Source organism: Bombina bombina, chromosome 1, assembly GCF_027579735.1.
Source record: "Bombina bombina isolate aBomBom1 chromosome 1, aBomBom1.pri, whole genome shotgun sequence".
NCBI lineage: Eukaryota > Metazoa > Chordata > Amphibia > Anura > Bombinatoridae > Bombina > Bombina bombina.
Genome location: NC_069499.1, coordinates 605701181 through 605721446, shown reverse-complemented (window position 1 = coordinate 605721446; position 20266 = coordinate 605701181). Strand labels below are relative to the sequence as shown.

Sequence of the window (20266 nt, the reverse complement as noted above, 5' to 3'; positions counted from 1 at the left end):
GTAAGATACTTATGGACTAAGCAGCCAAACCTAAAGATAGATTAAATGCAACTGCTAACCTCTTTGCAGATCTGTCAAGCTCCAATTAGTTAGGAAGTTAATCTAAGTTAAATCAATCAAACATAATGTGCTCCACAATTTAACAGTAGTTGCGCTACACAAGTGCAGAAAACGTTTGTACATACAAAGTGATGCTCAGTATAATAAGAATAACATGAGGGGAATACAGACATATCCACAGTGAAAACATCTAATTTAATAAAGCAAATTACTGGGGTAGACACTATGCTAGTAATGCGCCTGGATAGTTGGCGTTAATATTGATATGTGCACTAGATCTATGACCTGACAAACTTAAAACAGATAACAGTGAATAACCTCCACTCCTATAATGTCTAAGAAACCTGCTAGCGAGCATAAGCATAAATAAACTTGTAATGAACCTTAGAGCGTCTGAGTTCATGTTTAAGTATAGATTTTTGGATAGCTATGAAGCCGGGAATCGTCCAAAGGGGTGTCCTTAGTGGTAAAGTTTAGTTCACATAGGTGCCAAATTAAATGACCAGCGGCACACTAGCGACCTGTACACAACATCGGGCATGGTAAGGACTTCAGGATGTTTAACCTATGCCTTGTTTTTGGGAGCGGAAAGCTCTTTTAGACTGAACTCCCAATCTTGTCAAGGCTAGGGGAAATGTGGCCTGTCTAACTGTATAAATATAACATTGAGCTCAAATATTACCTGTAGAAGCCAACGTATAAATAATCAAATGGAACAGTGTGGAGAAGCATAATAGTAGCATAGTTAGTTACATTTTCTCTTACTTTACAACATTTAAATAAGTGAAATAAACATAGATATAGAACAGCAAAATTATCAGGGTACTATTACATTCCAAACAAAATGTTGCCAGGCTGCACTAGGACTCTGAGTCAATTTCAAAACACCACTCAGATTAATATGCATTGCAGTCACTTATGGCATTATATCTATAGGAGTCTAGGTAACTCGTGAAGGTTTGCCTATATTGAAAATAAATAGAATAGCAGGGATATCTATTTCCCCTATCACACAAAAAACATTAATGGGCTAAAATGAAGTATTGACTCCCCTCTGGTGGTAAGAAGTATCAACGGCATCATCTATTAAAGTATATTCGTTTTACTCAGGTGGCATAAAACTATAGAGCAGGAAAATTCGTTTTACTCAGGTGGCATAAAACTATAGAGCAGGAAAAGGCCACTCAACAATCTGATCTAACCAGAGGAATGCATTTTACACACTAACAATTATATTAACTGTGATTTAAACTAGACGTTCACGATGTACACATGAACAGCTCTGCCAGAACATCACCCACAGACAGGGAATAAAAAATAGCAAGTGACATATGACATACCATTACCCTATACAGGAAATAAACATCAAAGCATGCATACATCAAACCAAGTCCAGTACAGAGCAGTATGCATAAACATATATATAGTTAAATCCCTTTAATAACATGGGAATAAACATATTTATAATACAGGTATCCAGAGGGAGACGAGCAGTAAACTTGATGTGTTAAAGTTAATATCTAATATATTGCGCAAATTCTCTAAGTGCAGAACCTTTAAGGAGTAGGTTTATCCTTCTTCATAGTAATTCAAGCTCACAACTGAGCACATAATGAGACCTTCATGGACATGATTCTTGCAATGTGGCAATCGTGGAACCAGCCATAACGGACATCTGCCGAGATCACCTTTCAGCTTGCAGGGAACCACGTGCTGGACAAAGTGAGCGATCAGGCCTCCACAAACCTCCCCTGTTGCATACGAGTGAATCAGCGTCTTGTCACTCCCTGAGCTAATCTTAAATGCAGCTCTACGGCCGCAGCCAGAACCCAGCACAGACAGGCGCCCAGCAAGAGAAGAGGGGGAGACTCCTTGCCGGTCCAAAGATGCAGCGTCAATACCAGCCTTATACATAGGAGTGGTGGCGGGTATGTAGTTTTCATCTCCGTTGCGGGTTTCATTTCCTCCCATAGCCTTGGTACCAGGTGTAGTGCCATGGGCTATTACAGTAAGGGGCGTAGGTAAAAACTCTTCTAGTAATCTGTAGGAGGCCTCAATATAGCCCCTAGCTGTCAGCTCACAGTCCACCTCGGCCGCCATTTTTCTTTTTAGATAGGTTGAGGCCACAACTGATATCTGTACGATGCCTGGTTCTCGACACTTCGGTTCAGTTAACTTGGCACAAGTAGTAAGCCAGTATGTAGGTATTATAGGCTGCTAGTCCCGCTATGACAATCACATGCCTTCCATAAACTTCGCCAGTTGTCTCCCTCTGCGTGACTGCAGTACAAGGCTTAAACCGGGATCAATTGCGGTGTAAAAGTTCCCATGCTTGGATAACAGGATCTTATATGAAGAGAACTAGCAATGGTCTTCAAATAAATTGTGCAAATATGTGTAAACCTATATTTTGACCTCAAATGTCTAAATTTAGAGCCAGAGCTCCTGTGAAGTACGTCTGGCCGCTTAGGCAGTTGGCTCCGCCCCCAGTATTGACTTTTTTCACTAAACATCTTACGGATATTCATATATAAAAAGGAGAAAACCCTTCAGCTAAACTCATTAGGAGTATACAAAAACAGGACAAAATTCACGGTTTTCGTTAATGGATATATAAATATGGACAGAACTGTGTTATTACACTAACACCGATAAGGATATATTTACTATTGGAACTGTGTATCACATAATCATATACCATTTACCCAACTAACACACAGAATTTCAATTAAATTACAGGGGTTCAGAACATTCTTTTAAACCAGTGGGGTACCCTGAATATTTTAGCTAATCAGGTCGGCCGATCGCATTTTTTATCGACATTTCTAAAATGCTAAAAATATTCAAACTATTTGACTTTATATGTTTTAATATATTAAATGCATCTAATTTATTAATATAATAAATATACCTTGTATCATTTTATATTGTGAGTGCTACGCATTGAGTAACACTGTATCTTTGTATAGAACAGACACGACTACACGTACACAATTGTAGATTAATTTTATATTCATCCTATAAACACCTCGGAACCACATAGCCAGACCCAATTCTCTGTATATTGAAACATATGCTAATTATTATTGACTTCAGTTGATTGTTTCTCAGAGATCACCTATAGAGGTTTAAGCACTCTCTGTGCTATAATTAATATGTACTTTAGTTGATTGTTTCTCAGAGATCACGTATAGAGGTTTAAGCATACTTTGCGCTTTATCTCAAAACCACATTTCAAGTCTCAGCGCCATCAGCCTTCTGCTAAGTCAGAGCAATCCAAGGGATCTTGGAAGCCAGCTAACTCTTGGAACAGGTCCAAGCAGAATAAGAAGCCTGCCGAATCAAAGTGAGCATAAAGGGGCAGCACTCGGTCCTTCTTCGAATCCTGTAGGTGGCAGACTTTCTCTTTTTGCGGAGGCCTGGAGAAGAGACGTTATAGACCCTTGGGTTCTTGAGGTCAAATCCCAGGGTTACAGGATAGGTTTCAAGTCTTATTCGCCCAGAGGCAGATTCCTCCTGTCAAACATAGCTTCAAGACCAGAAAAGAGAGACTCCTTCCTGGGGTGTGTGAGGGATCTCTTATCTCTCTGAGTAATCGTCGCAGTCCCTCTGGCAGAAAGAGGCCTGGGGTATTATTCAAACCTTTTCGTGGTCCCAAAGAAGGAGGGCACGTTCCGTCCAATTCTGGACCTAAAGGCCCTAAACAAATTCGTCAGTTCCGTCGTTCAAGATGTAGACGATCAGGTCAATTTTGCCCCTGGTTCAAGAGGGGCAATTCATGACGACTATAGACCTGAAGGACGCTTACCTTGATGTTCCAATCCACTAGGATCACTTCAGGTTTCTAAGATTCGCCTTCCTGGACCAACACTTCCAGTTTGTGGCCGTTCCGTTCGGTTTGGAGACTGCCCCAAGAGTCTTCACAAAGGTTCTGGGAGCTCTTCTTGCAGTAGTGAGAGCCAAAGGAATTGCAGTGGCACCTTATCTAGATGATATCCTGGTCCAGGCTCCGTCCTACAGTCTTGCGGAGGATCACTCGAGAGCTCTTCTTCGGTCCCACGCGTGGAAGATAAATGAAGGAAAGAGTTCATTGGTCTCCAACAGGGTGGAATTCCTGGGTTCAATAATAGATTCTTCAGCCATGAAGATATTCTTGACAGATCAGAGACGCTGCAAGCTTGCATCCAACTGTCTAGCTCTTCAGACATCCTCCGGGACATATGTGGCCAGGTGTATGGAGGTGATCGGGCTCATGGTATCCATGGTACAGTCTTAGCCAAGAGAGGATTTTCTGAAAAAGTGATTGACACGCACGTTCAGGCCAGGAAGCCGGTCACTCGACGCATCTTGCATAAGGTGTGGAGGACCTACTTGTCCTGGTGTGAGGAACGAGGATATCCCTGGCATAAGGTCAGGGTATCCAGGATTTTGGCCTTTTTCCAGGATGGTCTGGATAAGGGTCATGCCGCAAGTTCCCTAATTGGACAGATCTCGGCTTTATCTGTACTGTTGCATAGGAAGCTTGCAGAGCTTCCTGACATTCAGTCCTTTGTTCAGGCTCTGGTTAGGATCTGGCCTGTTTTCAGGAATCTGACTCCTCCTTGGAGCTTAAACTTGGTTCTTAAGGTCTTGCAGAGGGCTCCGTTTGAGCCTATACATGCACTTGACATTAAGGTTCTTTCATGAAAAGTCCTATTATTAATGGCTATTGTATCAGCGCGCAGAGTCTCTGAGTTGGCGGCCTTGCAATGTGAGCCTCCCTACTTGGTTTTTCATGCCGATAAGGCTGTTCTTCGCACTGGATTGGGATCCCTTCCCATGGTGGTGTTGAGTCGTAACATCAATTAGGAAATAGTACTTCCTTCTTTGTGTCCTAACCCTTCTTCTTTGAAGGAGAGGTTACTTCATAATCTGGACGTGGTTCAGGCGTTGACATTTTATCTTCAGGCCACGAAGGAGTTCAGACTTCGTCCTTATTTGTTGTGTTTTCAGGGAAGCGCAGGGGACAAAGGGCCCCTGACACTTCTCTATCTTTTTGGTTGAGGAGTATGATCCGTCTGGCATATGAGACAGCGGGACACGAGCCTCCTCAGAGGATTACGGCTCACTCAACAAGAGCTGTGGCCTCTTCTTGGGCCTTTAAGAATGAGTCTTCTATGGAGCAGATTTGTAAGGAGGCAACTTGGTCTTCCTTAAATACTTTTGCAAAATTCTATATATTTGACGTTTTTACTTCGGCAGAAGCAGCTTTTGGGAGAAAGGTTCTGCAGGCTGTGGTGCCCTCAGTATAGGGTCCGCCTCCTTTTACCCTCCTTTTTTTTTTTTTTTTTTTTTAATTCAGTGTGCTCTAGAGCTTGGGTATTGGTTCCCACAAGTAATGAATGAAGCAGTGGACTCTCCTTCCATTAAGATGAAAATGAAATTTTCCGGTAAGCATAATTTATGTTTTCCACTGCACTCGCCTGTTTCTCCGGTGGGCGGACCTAAATTTATTAATAATCTTCTGGCACCATTTATACCCTGATATTTCTCCTACTGTTCCTTGTTCCCTTGGCAAAATGACTGGGGGATGAGGGGAGAGGGGGAGGTATTTAAGCCTTTGGTGTCTTTGCCTCCTCCTGGTGGCGAGGTTCTTAATTCCCACAAGTAATGAATGAAGCAGTGGACTCTCCTCCCACAGATGGAAATTAAATTATCAGGTAAGCATAATTTATGTTTTTAAATTCACTTCTATTTTCAAATGTACATTGTTCTCTTGGTATCATTTTTTGAAAAAAATTGTACATATCCTACACTACTGGGAGCTAGCTGGTGATTGTTGCCTGCACTTGTTTGTCCCTTGTGATTGGCTCACTCGATGTGTTTAGCTCCTAGTAGTGCATTGCTGCTCTTTAGGCAAAGGATACCAAGAGAATGAAGAAAATTTGATAATAGAAGTAAATTAAAAAGTTGTTTAAAATTGTATGTTCTATCTAAATCATGAAAGAAAAATGTGGGCATTAAAGCTGTTTAAATTTAAAGAGAATCCATCAGGAAGTGCATGTTTGCATGCAGCTGATATCTAAGAATCTATTGCTCAGTGGAATAGAGAGAGTTTTTGAGTAGAATGTCACTTTAAGAGATGAGACACCCTGTAGGAGCAGATGTTGGATAGGAATTACAGACATGAAATAGAATAGAAGGTGTGAGATATTGGGGTTGCAAGATAAATGTAGGTGTCATCTGTCTATAGTTGGTATTGTGATCTACAGGACAATATGAAGAGTGGTACATGTAGCTTTGAGGTACCCCAGTAGAGCGGGTGCATTGGGGAGGAAGAATGAGAAACACAAAATGGGCACCAGATGTAGCATAAGACCATTTATATAGAGATGGCTGTATTTGTAAGGCAGAGTGAGCAGGGGGGATTGCAGGAGGAGGGCCTGTTTGTTTAATGTGTCTGTAGCAGCTAGAGGTCAAATAGGATAAGTGACCTTTGTTTTTGGCTTTAAGTAGGTCATTTGTGAAAAGCAGGTTTATTCAGAGGGGTGCAAGGCAAAGAATTACCTTATTGGTAATATATAGGGACAGTATACACTCATTTTCATATAACTGCATGTAATAGACACTACTATAAAGAATAAGATGCACAGATACTGAAATAAAAATCCAGTATAAAATGGTTTAAAAACGTACTTAGACGCTTTCAGTTTAGCTCTGTTGAAAAGGTAGCTGGAAAGCCCACTGCAGGTGGGAAATAAGACACTCCCCCCTTCTTTTGTATATGAAATGACCCTTTACACAAACAGGAGCAAGCTGGAAAAGGTAGCTGACGGTATTCAAATAAAACTTTGGGGCTTGGTTAGGAGTCTGAAAATCAGAGCAATGTTCTTTAAAAATAAGCAAAATTATACATTTTTTAAAAAAAACGAACTTTATGGGCTTTATAAATAGATCATCTACAAAACATTTATGCAAAGAAAAAATGAGTGCATAATGGCCCTTTAAAGGGACACTCAAGTCAAAATTAAACTTCATGATTCAGATACAGCATGAAATTTTAAACAACTTTCCAATTTACTTCCATTAACAAAATGTGCACAGTCTTTTTATGTTTACACTTTTTGAGTCACAACTCCTAGTGAGCATGTGCAAGAATTCACAGCATATATGTATATGCATTTGTGATTGGCTGATGGCTGTCACATGATACAGGGGGGGTGGAAATAGACATAACTTTGCAATTTATTTAACAAAAATCTACTACTCATTTGAAGTTCAGACAAAGTTCTATTGCATTGTCTTCTTATCATGCATCTGTTGATTATGCAAATCTACTGTATTGACTGGTCCTTTAAGTTACAGTGCAGTGCAGTAAGGTTGCAGCAGAAGCTGGTGAGCGGCACAGGAGTTATGTAGTATTGTTTTGTACCATGTTGCAGTTAATCATGTGGGACCGTAAGACCTGACTTTGTTGAACAGAAAACAGATTTTTGAAAGAATAAGTTGTGGGACTAATATAGGGAAAGATCTAAATTATTACAAAACATACAATGTAGTAATTTTACCCAAGATGTGCGACCAAACTAAGACATACGAGAAGCATTCCAGGAACGTTTTGCTAACAAAATGACCCAGACTAACCTTGTGTCAATTTCAGAAACAAATCTTGATTAGCTCCTTTACATAAGTTTGTGGTGGGAGGACTTTGGCTATTGAAAAAACAATTGTATTTGACTAATTTTGTTAATTTATTACATGACTGCAGAAAAATATTCTAATTAGTAGGTGTTTACTTTCCCTTTAACAATATAAATGTATGTGTGATGATTATACAAAGCAGCACATTTTATCATTATATTAACTATAGTATTCTCCTTCTTAGTGAAGATAGAGCCAGATTCTATGTCTCCTGTGGAGATAAACAGTGACAGTGAAGACAGCATTGCGGAAAAGCATACTCCTTCAGAGGGCTCAATGCATGGGTGAGTGCACCAGCTTTATTATACAAACCACTTATAATTTATTAATGTACTATAGCTATAGATATATATATGTGTATGTACAGTATCTAACAAAAGTGAGTACACCCCTCACATTTTTGTAAATATTTTATTATATCTCATGTGACAACAATGAAGAAAAGACACTTTGCTACAATGTAAAGTAGTGAGTGTACAGCCTGTATAGCAGTGTAAATTTGCTGTCCCTTTAAAATAACTCAACGCACAGCCATTAATGTCTTTACAGTTGGCAACAAAAGTGAGTACACCCTTAAGTAGAAATGTCCAGATTGTGCCCAATTAGCCATTTTTCCTCCCCGGTGTCATGTGACTCGTTGGTGTTACAAGGTCTCAGGTGTGAATGGGGAGCAGGTGTGTTACATTTGGTGTTATCGCTCTCACACTCTCTCATACTGGTTACTGGAAGTTCAACATGGCACCTCATGGCAAAGAACTCTCTGAGGATCTGAAAAAAAGAATTGTTGCTCTACATAAAGATGGCCTAGGCTATAAGAAGATTGCCAAGACCCTGAAACTGAGCTGCAGCACGGTGGGCAAGACCATACAGCGGTTTCACAGGACAGGTTCCACACCGAACAGGCCTCACCATGGTCAACCAAAGAAGCTGAGTGCACGTGCTCAGCGTCATATCCAGAGGTTGTCTTTGGGAAATAGACGTATGAGTGCTGCCAGCATTGCTGCAGAGACTGAAGGAGTGGGGAGGTCAGCCTGTCAGTTCTCAGACCATACACCGCACACTGCATAAAATTGGTCTGCATGGCTTCCATCCCAGAAGAAAGCCTCTTCTAAAGATGATGCACAAGAAAGCCTGCAAACAGTTTGCTGAAGACAAGCAGACTAAGGACATGGATTACTGGAACCATGTCCTGTGGTCCGATGAGACCAAGATAAACATATTTGGTTCAGATGGTGTCAAGCGTGTGTTGCGGCAACCAGGAGAGGAGTACAATGACAATTGTGTCTTGCCTACAGTCGAGCATAGTGGTGGGAGTGTCATGGTCTGGGCCTGCAAGAGTGCTGGCGGCACTGGAGAGCTACAGTTCATTGAGGGAGCCATGAATGCCAACATGTACTGTGACATACTGAAGCAGAGCATGATCCCCTCCCTTCGGAGATTGGGACGCAGGGCAGTATTCCAACATAACGACCCCAAATACACCTCCAAGATGACCACTGCCTTGCTAAAGAAGCTGAGGGTAAAGTTGATGGACTGGCCAAGCATGTCTCCAGAACTAAACCCTATTGAGCATCTGTGGGGCATCCTCAAACAGAAGATGGGGGAGCGCAAGGTCTCTAACATCCACCAGCTCTGTGATGTCGTCATGAAGGAGTGGAAGAGGACTCCAGTGGCAACCTGTGAAGCTCTGGTGAACTCCTTGCCCAAGAGGGTTAAGGCAGTGCTGGAAAATAATGGTGGCCACACAAAATATTGACACTTTGGGCCCAATTTGGACATTTCCACTTAGGAGTGTACTCACTTCTGTTGCCAATGGTTTAGACATTATTGGCTGTGTGTTGTTGTTATTTTGAGGGGACAGCAAATGTACACTGTTAAACAGGCTGTACACTCACTACTTTACATTGTAGCAAAGTGTCATCTCTTCAGTGTTGTCACATGAAAAGATATATATATATGTATATGTGTGTGTGTGTGTGTATGTGTGTGTGTGTGTATATATATATATATATATATATATATATATATATATATATATATATATATATATAAATTTATTCCAAAGGCTTGGAGAGTCCACAAATCCATTCAGTTTACTAGTGGGTATTCAAACTCCTGGCCACCAGGTGGAGGCAAAGAACACCCCAGCAAAGCTTCAAGTATCCTCCCACAATCTCCAGTCATTCTTTGCCTGTGTAACATTGTAGGTGATGTGCAAAGGAGGTGTCTGAAGAAAATCAAGTTGTTAATCCTTTAATGGGTACTTTTCCCTGCAAGCAAGGATTGGGGCTATGCTGTGTCCATGTAATTCTCTTTAGTAAGAGTAATGGTGGCTTTTAGCATTTTGAACACGGCGAGGTTGTTTATGCTACCCCTATATAGAAAATACGGGTTGTTTTTTTTCTTAGTCTACAGGTCGATGTCAGTGAGGATTCTGTCATACCTGTTGCTGTACCTGCCCTACAGCAGATCCACAGGTAAGTGTTTTTACTTTCTAGGTGAGAAGGATGCAGCACTTAGGATTTCTTTAAAAACATAAAAAAAGGATATATAGAGAACAAGGTGGATTCTTTTGGGACTTAAAGGGACAGTTCACCCAAAAACTTTCTCCCCTTTAAATTATTCCCAATGATCCTTTTTACCTGCTAGAGTGTATTACATTGGTTGCAAGTAGCTCCTTTACTCATATTTCTGCATTTGAAATAGCTGATTTAACCTGTGGTTTCCCAACCTATACTGAAAGTTTTGATATTGGCGTATACGCTATTGACAAGCCTAAGTAAACACAGCCAGCAGAAGAGATTACACCCTCAGTGGGGGCATGATAGTTAAGTAATAAAACAATAATTTTACATTGTTCTCTCTATGTATTGAGCTTTGGTGTTCCAGACAAATATTAGATAAGGAAGCAAGTCTGTGTGCATAAAAGTGATAACATAATTAGATCTGATATTACCTGAAGCTCAACCCATTGTAATAGGCTGTGGTTTCAAAGCACAAAACCAGCTACTTCAGATACACAAATTAACCTGAAAATGCAATTTCTCAAATATTTTATACTCTACAGTTGGTATAACAAGTCATTTAAAATACATTTATGGAAAAACAATTTTACAGTGTACTGTCCCTTTAATATCCCTTTAAAAAATTGGAGGATTTATTTGGGAAGCAGTTAAGGGCACTGTTTTGTCATAGGAAGGCTCTTTTATTTTGGCTATAGGGGTTTGTTTGCACACTTTACCCTTATTTTGTTTTTAGGGTACTATATCTTTAAGGAGGTCTTGTTTGGCAGTTCTTTTTACCACGTTTATGTCTCTGGATCGCACTTTTGAAAAATTCTGCGATCCTGTGACCGCTAAACTTACTTCTGCTGAGCGGTTTGTTACTATTCGGCTGTGTTTGTAGGAAGCCGTATTGTAAGAGGACAGAGCGGATTTTCTGGAGTTTGATCGTTTTTTTCTGCCTGTCGTTTCTCTCTGATGTTTGCAGCTTTCTAGGATCTGCAAATTGAACATGATTTTTATTTCTGCTGTGGTTGGATTTGATTCCTGGTTGCCATTTGGGTGATTCTCTCCATCTTTGCTGGGGTGTAGAGGTGGCAGTTTTTTGGTTACCATATTTTATAAGAAAAATTTGATATTTATACAAAAAATAAAATTCAAAAGAGTAAAAGGAAGGGATTTTTTTTTATTTGCTATAGATGCTGATCCCAAGCTTTCCCTATCTTTTATAAAATGTCTTGACTGTGCAGATGCCCAGGTTATACCTCCTGTGCAATTTTGTTCCTTTTGCCTAAATAAAATATTATCTAAAGATAAGGATACCCTATCTGAGCCTTCTTTCTCTTAGGATAATATTGTTCAGGGTTTGTCTCAGCCTTCTCCTAACATGTCCCAGTCTTTGACATATTCACATGCAGTGCCCTGCAGTTCCTCTCAGTCCCTGGGTGTGTTTTTTATCTAAAGATTTTGCTGCGCAGTTGACTTCTGCAGCCTTAAGTACCTTACCTAGTTCTGGTAAAAGGAAGAGGAAAGCTAAAAACATTTCTATGGGTTCTAAATTCCACCAAGACTGATTTGGTTAGTCTTTCTCAGTTATCTAGCGAGGATCATTTCTCTGCAGCTTCTGAGGGCGAGATCTCTGAATCTGCGGTTCCTAGTACAGTAGATTCTGAGGAGGTTAATTTTAGATTTAAGCTTGAGCACCTCTGTTTACTTTTGAAGGAGATTTTAGCTACTTTGGATAACTCTGAAACAGTTACAGAGGCTAATAAGCTTAACAGAGTTTTTGATGTCAAACCTAAATCTGTGGAGGTTTTTCCTGTTCCAGATTGCATGTCTGACATTATATCTCAGGAATGGGAGAAGCCGGGTGTTCCGTTTTAACCCGTCTCCTGTGTTTAAGAAGATGTTTCCTCAGTGCGAGATCTTTGGCGCACTGTTCCTAAAGTAGAAGGCGCTTTATCCCCCTTAGGTAAAAGAACTACTATTCCTCTTGAGGATAGTTCCTCTTCAAGAGACCCTATGGATAAGAAAATGGAGGGTTAATTAAGAAAAATGTTTCTTCATCAGGGTTTGCAATGGCAACCAGTTGCTACTATTGCTACTGAACACTAACACTGTTCAAGTTAAATCAATAGCGATCCTATTCTTGAGCTCATATTACAAATTGAAATTAAATGTTATAGAGAGAGATACATACATGTGTATGTATATATAGAGAGATGTAGTCGTATATCTGAGTGTGTGTGTATATGTATTTGGCCTGGGTGCTTCCTCCATGGTTTATCTGTAGTATTTATTAGTACATAATTTAAAAAATTGTCATCACAGAGTCAATGTACTCAAGCCTTTGTCAAGACAGCAATCAAATCATCTGTTTAAATGTTTTTACAAAATTACCATTTACATACTTGTACAAAACAAACATATCCAAAGTCCCAAAGTGCTTTTGTGCTCCTAGACAAACCATATAGTGCTTATATATGTATGTTTCTATTTACTTATATTTCTAGTTTACTTATGAGTCATTTTACTTTATTCTCTTGGTATCATTTATTGAAGGAGCAGCAATGCCCTACTGGGAGCTAGCTAAACACATTGGTAAGCCAATAAAAATATGCATATATGTGCAGCCAGCAGTACGCAGCTAGCTCCCAAGCCTACCTATGTATGCTTTTGCAAGAGAGCTAATCAAATTAGATAATAGAAGTAAATTGGAAAGTTGATTAAAATTGCATTGTCTATTTGAATCATGAAAGAAAAAAAAATGGGTTTTATGTCCTTAATGCTATGCAAGTATTTTCTGTTCTCTATAAATGTTACTAACGCTATTCAAAGCACACATTAATTGCATAAGTCAACATAAATTGATGTTATAATTTATGCAACAAGCATTGAAAAAATTTAATATTAGCTAATTTTAGCTTTATTGGCCTAAATTGTATCCAGGTGGTCAGTAAAATTAGCTAGGTGGTGTGCCCACTAAATAGGCCCTTTGGAGAACACTGGCTTCATGCTGTATATTTGTGTCACAACAGAAACAAAATAGTTAATATCTCTACTAGACTCCGGTTTGGTTGCATTTTTACCTTGTATTGTTGCCTCATCTTTAATTGTTTAAAAGTGAACCCCTCTCCTATCATCCATCCACCTTGTACTTCTGTGCCAGTGCCACAGTGATTAACAGATTCACTTTTTTATAGGCTCGCACAGTCTCTCGATATCTCTCAAAATATAGCTTTACTACTGCTGTCTATCAAGTAATGTGTTTATACTTCTGTATTTCAGGGTACACTTGAACCAGGTACAGATTAGTGGGGTTGGCTCTTCAGATTTGAGGAAGAGAAGAGTCCATCAGTGTGACTTTGAAGGTTGCAAGAAGGTGTATACCAAAAGCTCTCATCTAAAAGCACACAGGAGAATACACACGGGTAAGGCATGGGTTAATGGAAGGCAAATAAAGTAACATAACAGAAACAAGAAAACACTGACATCCACATGTAAAAGTAGGAAGTGTTTTGTTACCTAAGATAAGTTACAGGAAAGAAAAAGAAGTTGAGAGAACATGGGCGGTGCCACAGGCTATAGGTGTGACCATGCTTATAGGTGTACCAGAGAGAGGTTACATTATGTCAGTCAGTATAGGCAGCTATTAACACAAAAAAACAACATAGGTCATTTTTCAAATTAACAATATTGAAAGTGGATTGTGGGTAATTTTTTAAAATAAATGCATCAATTCCTTTAGCAAACGTCTGTTATGTGTAAGATGAACTGTCTCAAAAAATACCAGCAGTTAGCTAGTGATGTAATTTAAAAACCATGGCCTGTTAGAATACTATGTCTGAAAATCCCCCTCAGCACGATATCTTTGCTTGAGACCTATTCCTTACATTCTGTTTGTCCTGTTACAGGAGAAAAACCATACGAGTGCACATGGGAAGGCTGTCCATGGAGATTTGCTCGTTCTGATGAGCTTACACGACATTTCCGCAAGCACACAGGCATCAAACCTTTCCTGTGCTCAGACTGTGACCGGAGCTTTTCCCGCTCAGACCATCTGGCCCTACACCGCCGCAGACATATTATGATGTAATGCGTTATCGGCAAACTTCTGCAAATGACAGGGGCCGAGAGGGTGAACCTTGCTGGTGGAAACAATCCCTTCTAACATCTTTTTATATAATGTTTTTTTTCTCCCTTTTCTTCTATTTCTCTTGCTCTTTATTTGATTCTCTTATCCTTTTCTTTTTCTGATTTATTCAATTTTTCTGCCTTTTTCTTAAGCCACAATGTAAAAAGCCCATTTGATTTATCATGTTCCGTGTACCTTTACACTGGTTCTTACTAAACCACTCTCTTTTTTTTTTTATCTTTCTCTTGTAATTATCCCAGCTCCCCCCCCCCCCCCCCCCGTTTGGCTCCTATCCTTGCTCATCCTCTCTCACCCATCATCACTGGCACAAAAAGCACAGTATTGTTTGACCCCCTCCTCCACTAGCACCTGCCTCTTCAACCCACCTGAGGGCTAACAAAGACAAGTTACCCTGTCATCCCACACCCCCTCCTATGGACTTGAGAAGAGGAGCAAATGAAATTCTCTTTATGCTACTGGCACAGGTGTTTAGGGGAGAGGAAAATGGACAAGCCCCCCCCCCCCTTTAATTTATGGTTGGAACTGAAGACCCGCTAGCAGTTGTTTAATGATACTGTGTATCTGTACACTGATAATAGACACGCTGCAGTGTGCAATGAGGCCGAGTACCCATCACTAATTTGAGTCACTTTAAACCTTCACATATAAACTGCCTGTGATTAAGTAGGGTTTGTAATTATATTTTTTACATTTTAACAAGATGTTTGTTCTGCTTTCTTTTATAGGGAGTGTTTGTATACACTCGGCTTCAGTTTACATTGCAATGTGTGTATATGTGTGTATATATATCTATTACATATACAATAGAATTGCAATGGCCGTCGTCATTAATATTAAGTTCAAGATTGCCTGAATTTGCTTCTTGTGGAATAGAATGAACAGCATTCTCTGAAAATGTTTGCACATGGAGGTGGGTTGTGTGACATTTTTGATGGTACATACCCCTCACCCATCCTCATTGTTTTATTATCCCGGTCCTAAATAAGCTGCTCTGCATTACAATTATTTTCCTTTGAACATTGCAACAGAATTGCTGTGAACACACAGACGATATTGCAGAACACTTTACTGTGATTGGGCGGTGCTGGCCTTGGGAGCGAGGGTTCAGCATGGAAGTAATTAAATAAAAACTCTTATTGTACTGAAAATGTTTTATAGATTAAAAGAAAAATTTAGAAAAAAACCCAGATATTTTTGTTTCTTGGTGGCATTGTTATACCTTATTCTTTATTTTACTCTATCTATACAGTCCCCTATTATAGTGATCGGCTCTATCAATACTTTTCTAGAGGACTTCTGTGTGTTTCTATAACAGGGGTGTACAACATTTTCCATAGAGAAGCAACATTTTTATATTTACTCATTGAGGTGGTGAGAAATGATTTTATTTAAAATATAAATTTTAATTTCCCTTAACATTTTCTTTATATTTGTTGCATCTTAAAGAGAGTATTTTAAAATGGATCAACGCTTACAAATCTTTTTTTAACATCCCCTTTTGAAGTGTTTGCACAGAAAAAGGAAGCTGTGAATTGTTGTTTTTTTATATTGTTTTATTTTTGTTTTGTTTTTTAAAATATGCATATGAACAAGCATGTTTGAAAATATTTCCATGAAGAAAAGGTAACTTTAAACTTGGCTAGTTTGACATTGAAGCTAACAGGAAGTACATGTCTGTGAACAAAGGAAGTGCATGTCTGTGTTCAAATGAGCCTTAACCACTACTATCATTTGGCAACGACCCTTCTCATGTAAACATCCCCCCCAATCATTACAGGAGCAGCTAATTTGCACAAAAATAAACTGTCTAAACTTTTCAAATTCACTCAGTTTAGAAGCAAAAAATACAATAAAAGGAATACACTTAAATGGACATTAAACACCTCTTACTTTTGTGGGGACAAAGGCAGATGGGCCTGAGAGGGTCAGGTTAAGGGGATGGAGAATTAATATGAATGTAAACAAAGGCCTATAGGAATTCATTAATTCCTATAGAGGTGGTATTGTTTTGTATTGAAAAGCAATTGATTCCACACTCACTTGGTATTGCTAAATTGTTGGAAAACTGCAGAAAAATCTTTATAAGGTGGTTTATGTCTCTTTTCTTGGCAGTGAATTTAAACATAAAGGCCCTAGTAAGAACATGGTGATTAAAGAAAGGTATTTTAGATACATATATTATTTTAAGGTGAATGGCAACAACTTGGAAGCTGAGTACTAGGTTAGATTAGTACACTGCAATAAGTGGTGGCCTGAGAGTACATTTATAGTTTGATTCTGGAAGTAATGTAGGAAGGGAATCTACATGGAATTGAAACATAAATTACAGTAAGTACAATTGTGCAACATTTGCCAAAGGGAAGCAAAAGGCAGAATTGTGCCTTGAATTAGAGTTCCAGAAGTCAACAATGTTAGGAATGATTAACCCCTCTCACCAATGTTATATTCATAAGGTCCATAAGGTAAGGAATGGAGGAAGGTGCTGCAGAAAAATTTACATTGAGGGAATTGGACGCCAGATTATAACCACACAATAAATTAAATTGAATTGTGTGCAGATTTGCAGCTGCAGAAGAAAAGCAGTGTAAGGGCTGGCCACAGATTAAATCTGCAGAATATTAGCAATGTCGGGGTTGTAGTCCGGAATGAAATTGCTGAGGGCCCTATTTTACAGCCCTTGAAAACACACAAAATAGTTTTCAAGACCTATGTTTATTCTATAGGGCCGGCTCAACCATGGGACCAAGTGGGTCCAACAGACCCAGGCAACACTTGACAAGGGGCAGCACTTCAGTGACTGAGTCAGTCACTGTCAGATCCAGACCACTCCTGCCCTCTGTCTCCATAGAGGGCAATTGTAGGCTCCCAGCAGTAAAAACTTTTCATGCACAAAAGTCACAGAGCCAGTCAGGGGCGACATTCAAAGTTGCACAAGCGCATCTCTTCCCTATATACCTTCCCACTTATTGCACAATTGTGCATAAGAGCATTGGTTGCATGCAGTTAGGAAGGCAGGCTTAGTAAGGTCAGTGGCCAGGATAGTAGGTCGATATGCTAATCACTAATTATGTTACTGGGGGTTGTCATTTCATTTTCAGACCTAGGCAGCACAATATCTTGACGGCCCTGTCTATATAGTTAGGTGAAGTCATCCTCGTAGCAGTGTATGGGGAGCAAGTGGTGACTGGATTTCATATATGTGCTATAGAAGACTAAAGAGTGCAGCTGACAAACGTTAGGAACTGATATTATTATTGAAAGCAAGTGGAGCCTGTTAACAGGGCATGCATGGAAGCAATGTCACTGCTTGACAAACTACATCTACAGTAGGGCATTGAGACCCTATCGTTGCCTCAGTAGGTAGGAAACAACCCCCGATTATAGCACCATACTGAAAACAATGGGCTGTCTATGAAAGGATCTGTAAATACTGGTAATTCACAAATACATGTGAACAAAATCCTTGTTCTTTACAACTATTTTGTCCTTTTTCTAAGTGCAAGACAGAGTGATACTCAATAGAGCTGTATCAAACATAAATTATTTCATAAATTGGTACCTTCAGTCAGTGTTTTATTGTGGTCTTGGGCTGTTTTAGGAACTGGGCAATCTGATGACCCCCAAACCCCTCCTGCCCCCAATAATTATAGCTCATATTTCTCAGAACCAGAGGTCAGGGACAGGTCATGCACCCGAATTAAAGGGACAGTCTACTCCAAAATTGTTTTGTTTAAAAAGATAGGTAATCCCTTTATTACCTATTCCCTAATTTTGCATAACCAGAACTGTTATAGTGATATACTTTTAACTGTGATTACCTTGTATCTAAGCCTCTTCTGACAGTCAGATGTTACTGTGTGATCTTGGGTATTGTCAATTTTTATGAGCTACACGTTAAGTTCTACCCAGCCAAATATAGCTAGTAAATTCGCTCTGAAACTGTAATAGTAAATGTTTCGGCAGCGAAACAAATATGTCACTGTAGGAAGAAAACTCATTTTTAGGGCCGTAATTCTGCCTAGCCATGAGATGGATAGCAAATTCCACTTATTTTTAAATCTTTCGATTCATTTAAAAGAGGAGTAAAATTATCTTTGATTATCTTTGGTATGCGGTTAGAAATATTAACCCCCAAATGCTGCATATAATCCTCAGGCCACTTGAAATGGTACTGTTCTTTCAATGGTTGGATATAATCATGTTGGAAGCCCCAAGTATAGGTCTCGGTTTTGGTCAAGTTCAGTTTATAGAAATATAATTTCCCAAATGACGCTAAAATATCCAGAAGGTGCAGAATGGTTTCTGCCGGTTTGGTTGAAAAAAATGGTAATGTCATCTGCAAATAATGCGATTTTATGAGTTGTTCCATAAAAAGTAATTCTTCCCATATTCTTCCTATCTATTCTAATTTGCTCAGCCAGAAGTACTATAGCTAGAGAAAAGAGTAGGCAGGACAAAGGGCACCCCTGTCGAGTTCCATTTGAGACAGAGAAGGACGGTGAGCAAATCCCCCCCCCCCTCCCCCATACAGTAGCGGTAGGAGCAGAGTAGAGGGCTTTTCTAGATAATTACATTTCTTTTGGAAATGTAAAACTTCCCACAGGTAATCCCATCTAGCTCAATCAAATGCTTTCTCAGCATCCAGAGAGATGACTGACAAAGGTTAGGGAAGGGATAATCTTGGAAATGCAATTTGCTAAGGATTTCGAGTAGACCTTTACATCAACATTAATTAAAGAGATGGGCCTGTAATTTGTACACAATGATGGGTCTTTATCAGGTCTAGGGATCGTTGTGATAGAGGACTCCAGAAATTCCCTTCGAAAGGTACCCTGCTTACTAGTTAGGCTAAAACAAAATATTTCAGTATTATATAATGATTCTTAAACTTCTGAATATTTTTCCCCTATTTGTGAGGAGAGGTGTATAGTTTGTTCAGTGTTTAACCCCTTAAGGAACGGGCATTTCGGACTAAAACTCCCCCAAAAGATATTTACCTATCAAACTACATATTTTTTTTTTTTTAGTAGACAACCTAAAGTTTTGATCTAGGCCCATTTTGGTATATTTCATGCCACCATTTCACCACCAAATGCGATCAAATAAAAAAAAAATCGTTAACTTTTTCACAAACTTTAGGTTTCTCACTGAAATTATTTACAAACAGCTTGTGCAATCATGGCACAAATGGCTGTAAATGCTTCTCTGGGATCCTCTTTGTTCAGAAATAGCAGACATTTATGGCTTTGGCATTGCTTTAATTAGGTAGCTTGTAAGGTTAATTTTAGCTTTAGTGTAGAGATTACCTTCCCACCTCCTGATCCCTCCCTGACGCTTTCTTCACTCCCCCAGCTAGTATGAAGATAAAAGGCTTTATATATATATAGAGAGAGAGAGACGCACTCAGCTGAGACAGAACTAAAGCTAAAATAACGTCCATGCCTGTTCATTTTCATTGCCACTCAGGGTGCATACTCTGTTAGCACACTATGCCTCACTGACGAGGCCCACAGAAGGGCCAAAACTATCGTCTGGGGTTGTTGTTTCTCTTGTTCAGAGAGGAATTGCCTGGTATTTCGGAGCTGGACTGTCATTGGGCAGGGTAAGACTGATATGGTACAGGATATTTTTTTTCTCTGTGAAAAGGCATAGTGTGCTAAGAGTATGCACCCTGAGTGGCACTGAAAATGAACAGGCATGGAAGGTATTCTAGCTTTTTGTTCTGTCTCCGCTGAGTGCGTCTCTCTCTTTTCTCCTACATTGGTGTGTCCGGTCCACGGCTTCATCCTTACTTGTGGGATATTCTCTTCCCCTACAGGAAATGGCAAAGAGAGCACACAGCAAAAGCTGTCCATATAGCCCCCGCTCT

General features: G+C 39.6%; 1 protein-coding gene across 1 annotated transcript in view; it reads left to right on the top strand.

The window, feature by feature from the left end:
• LOC128645750 (Krueppel-like factor 8) overlaps positions 1-15580 on the top strand; it is a 66365-nt gene extending 50785 nt beyond the window's left edge. The window contains exons 4-6 of the mRNA XM_053698972.1: positions 7925-8024; positions 13530-13672; positions 14156-15580. Of these exons, the coding sequence (XP_053554947.1) occupies positions 7925-8024; positions 13530-13672; positions 14156-14337 (425 nt within the window). The 3' untranslated portion in view covers positions 14338-15580. The remainder of the gene's footprint in view (positions 1-7924; positions 8025-13529; positions 13673-14155) is intronic.
• Positions 15581-20266: the final 4686 nt, after the last annotated feature.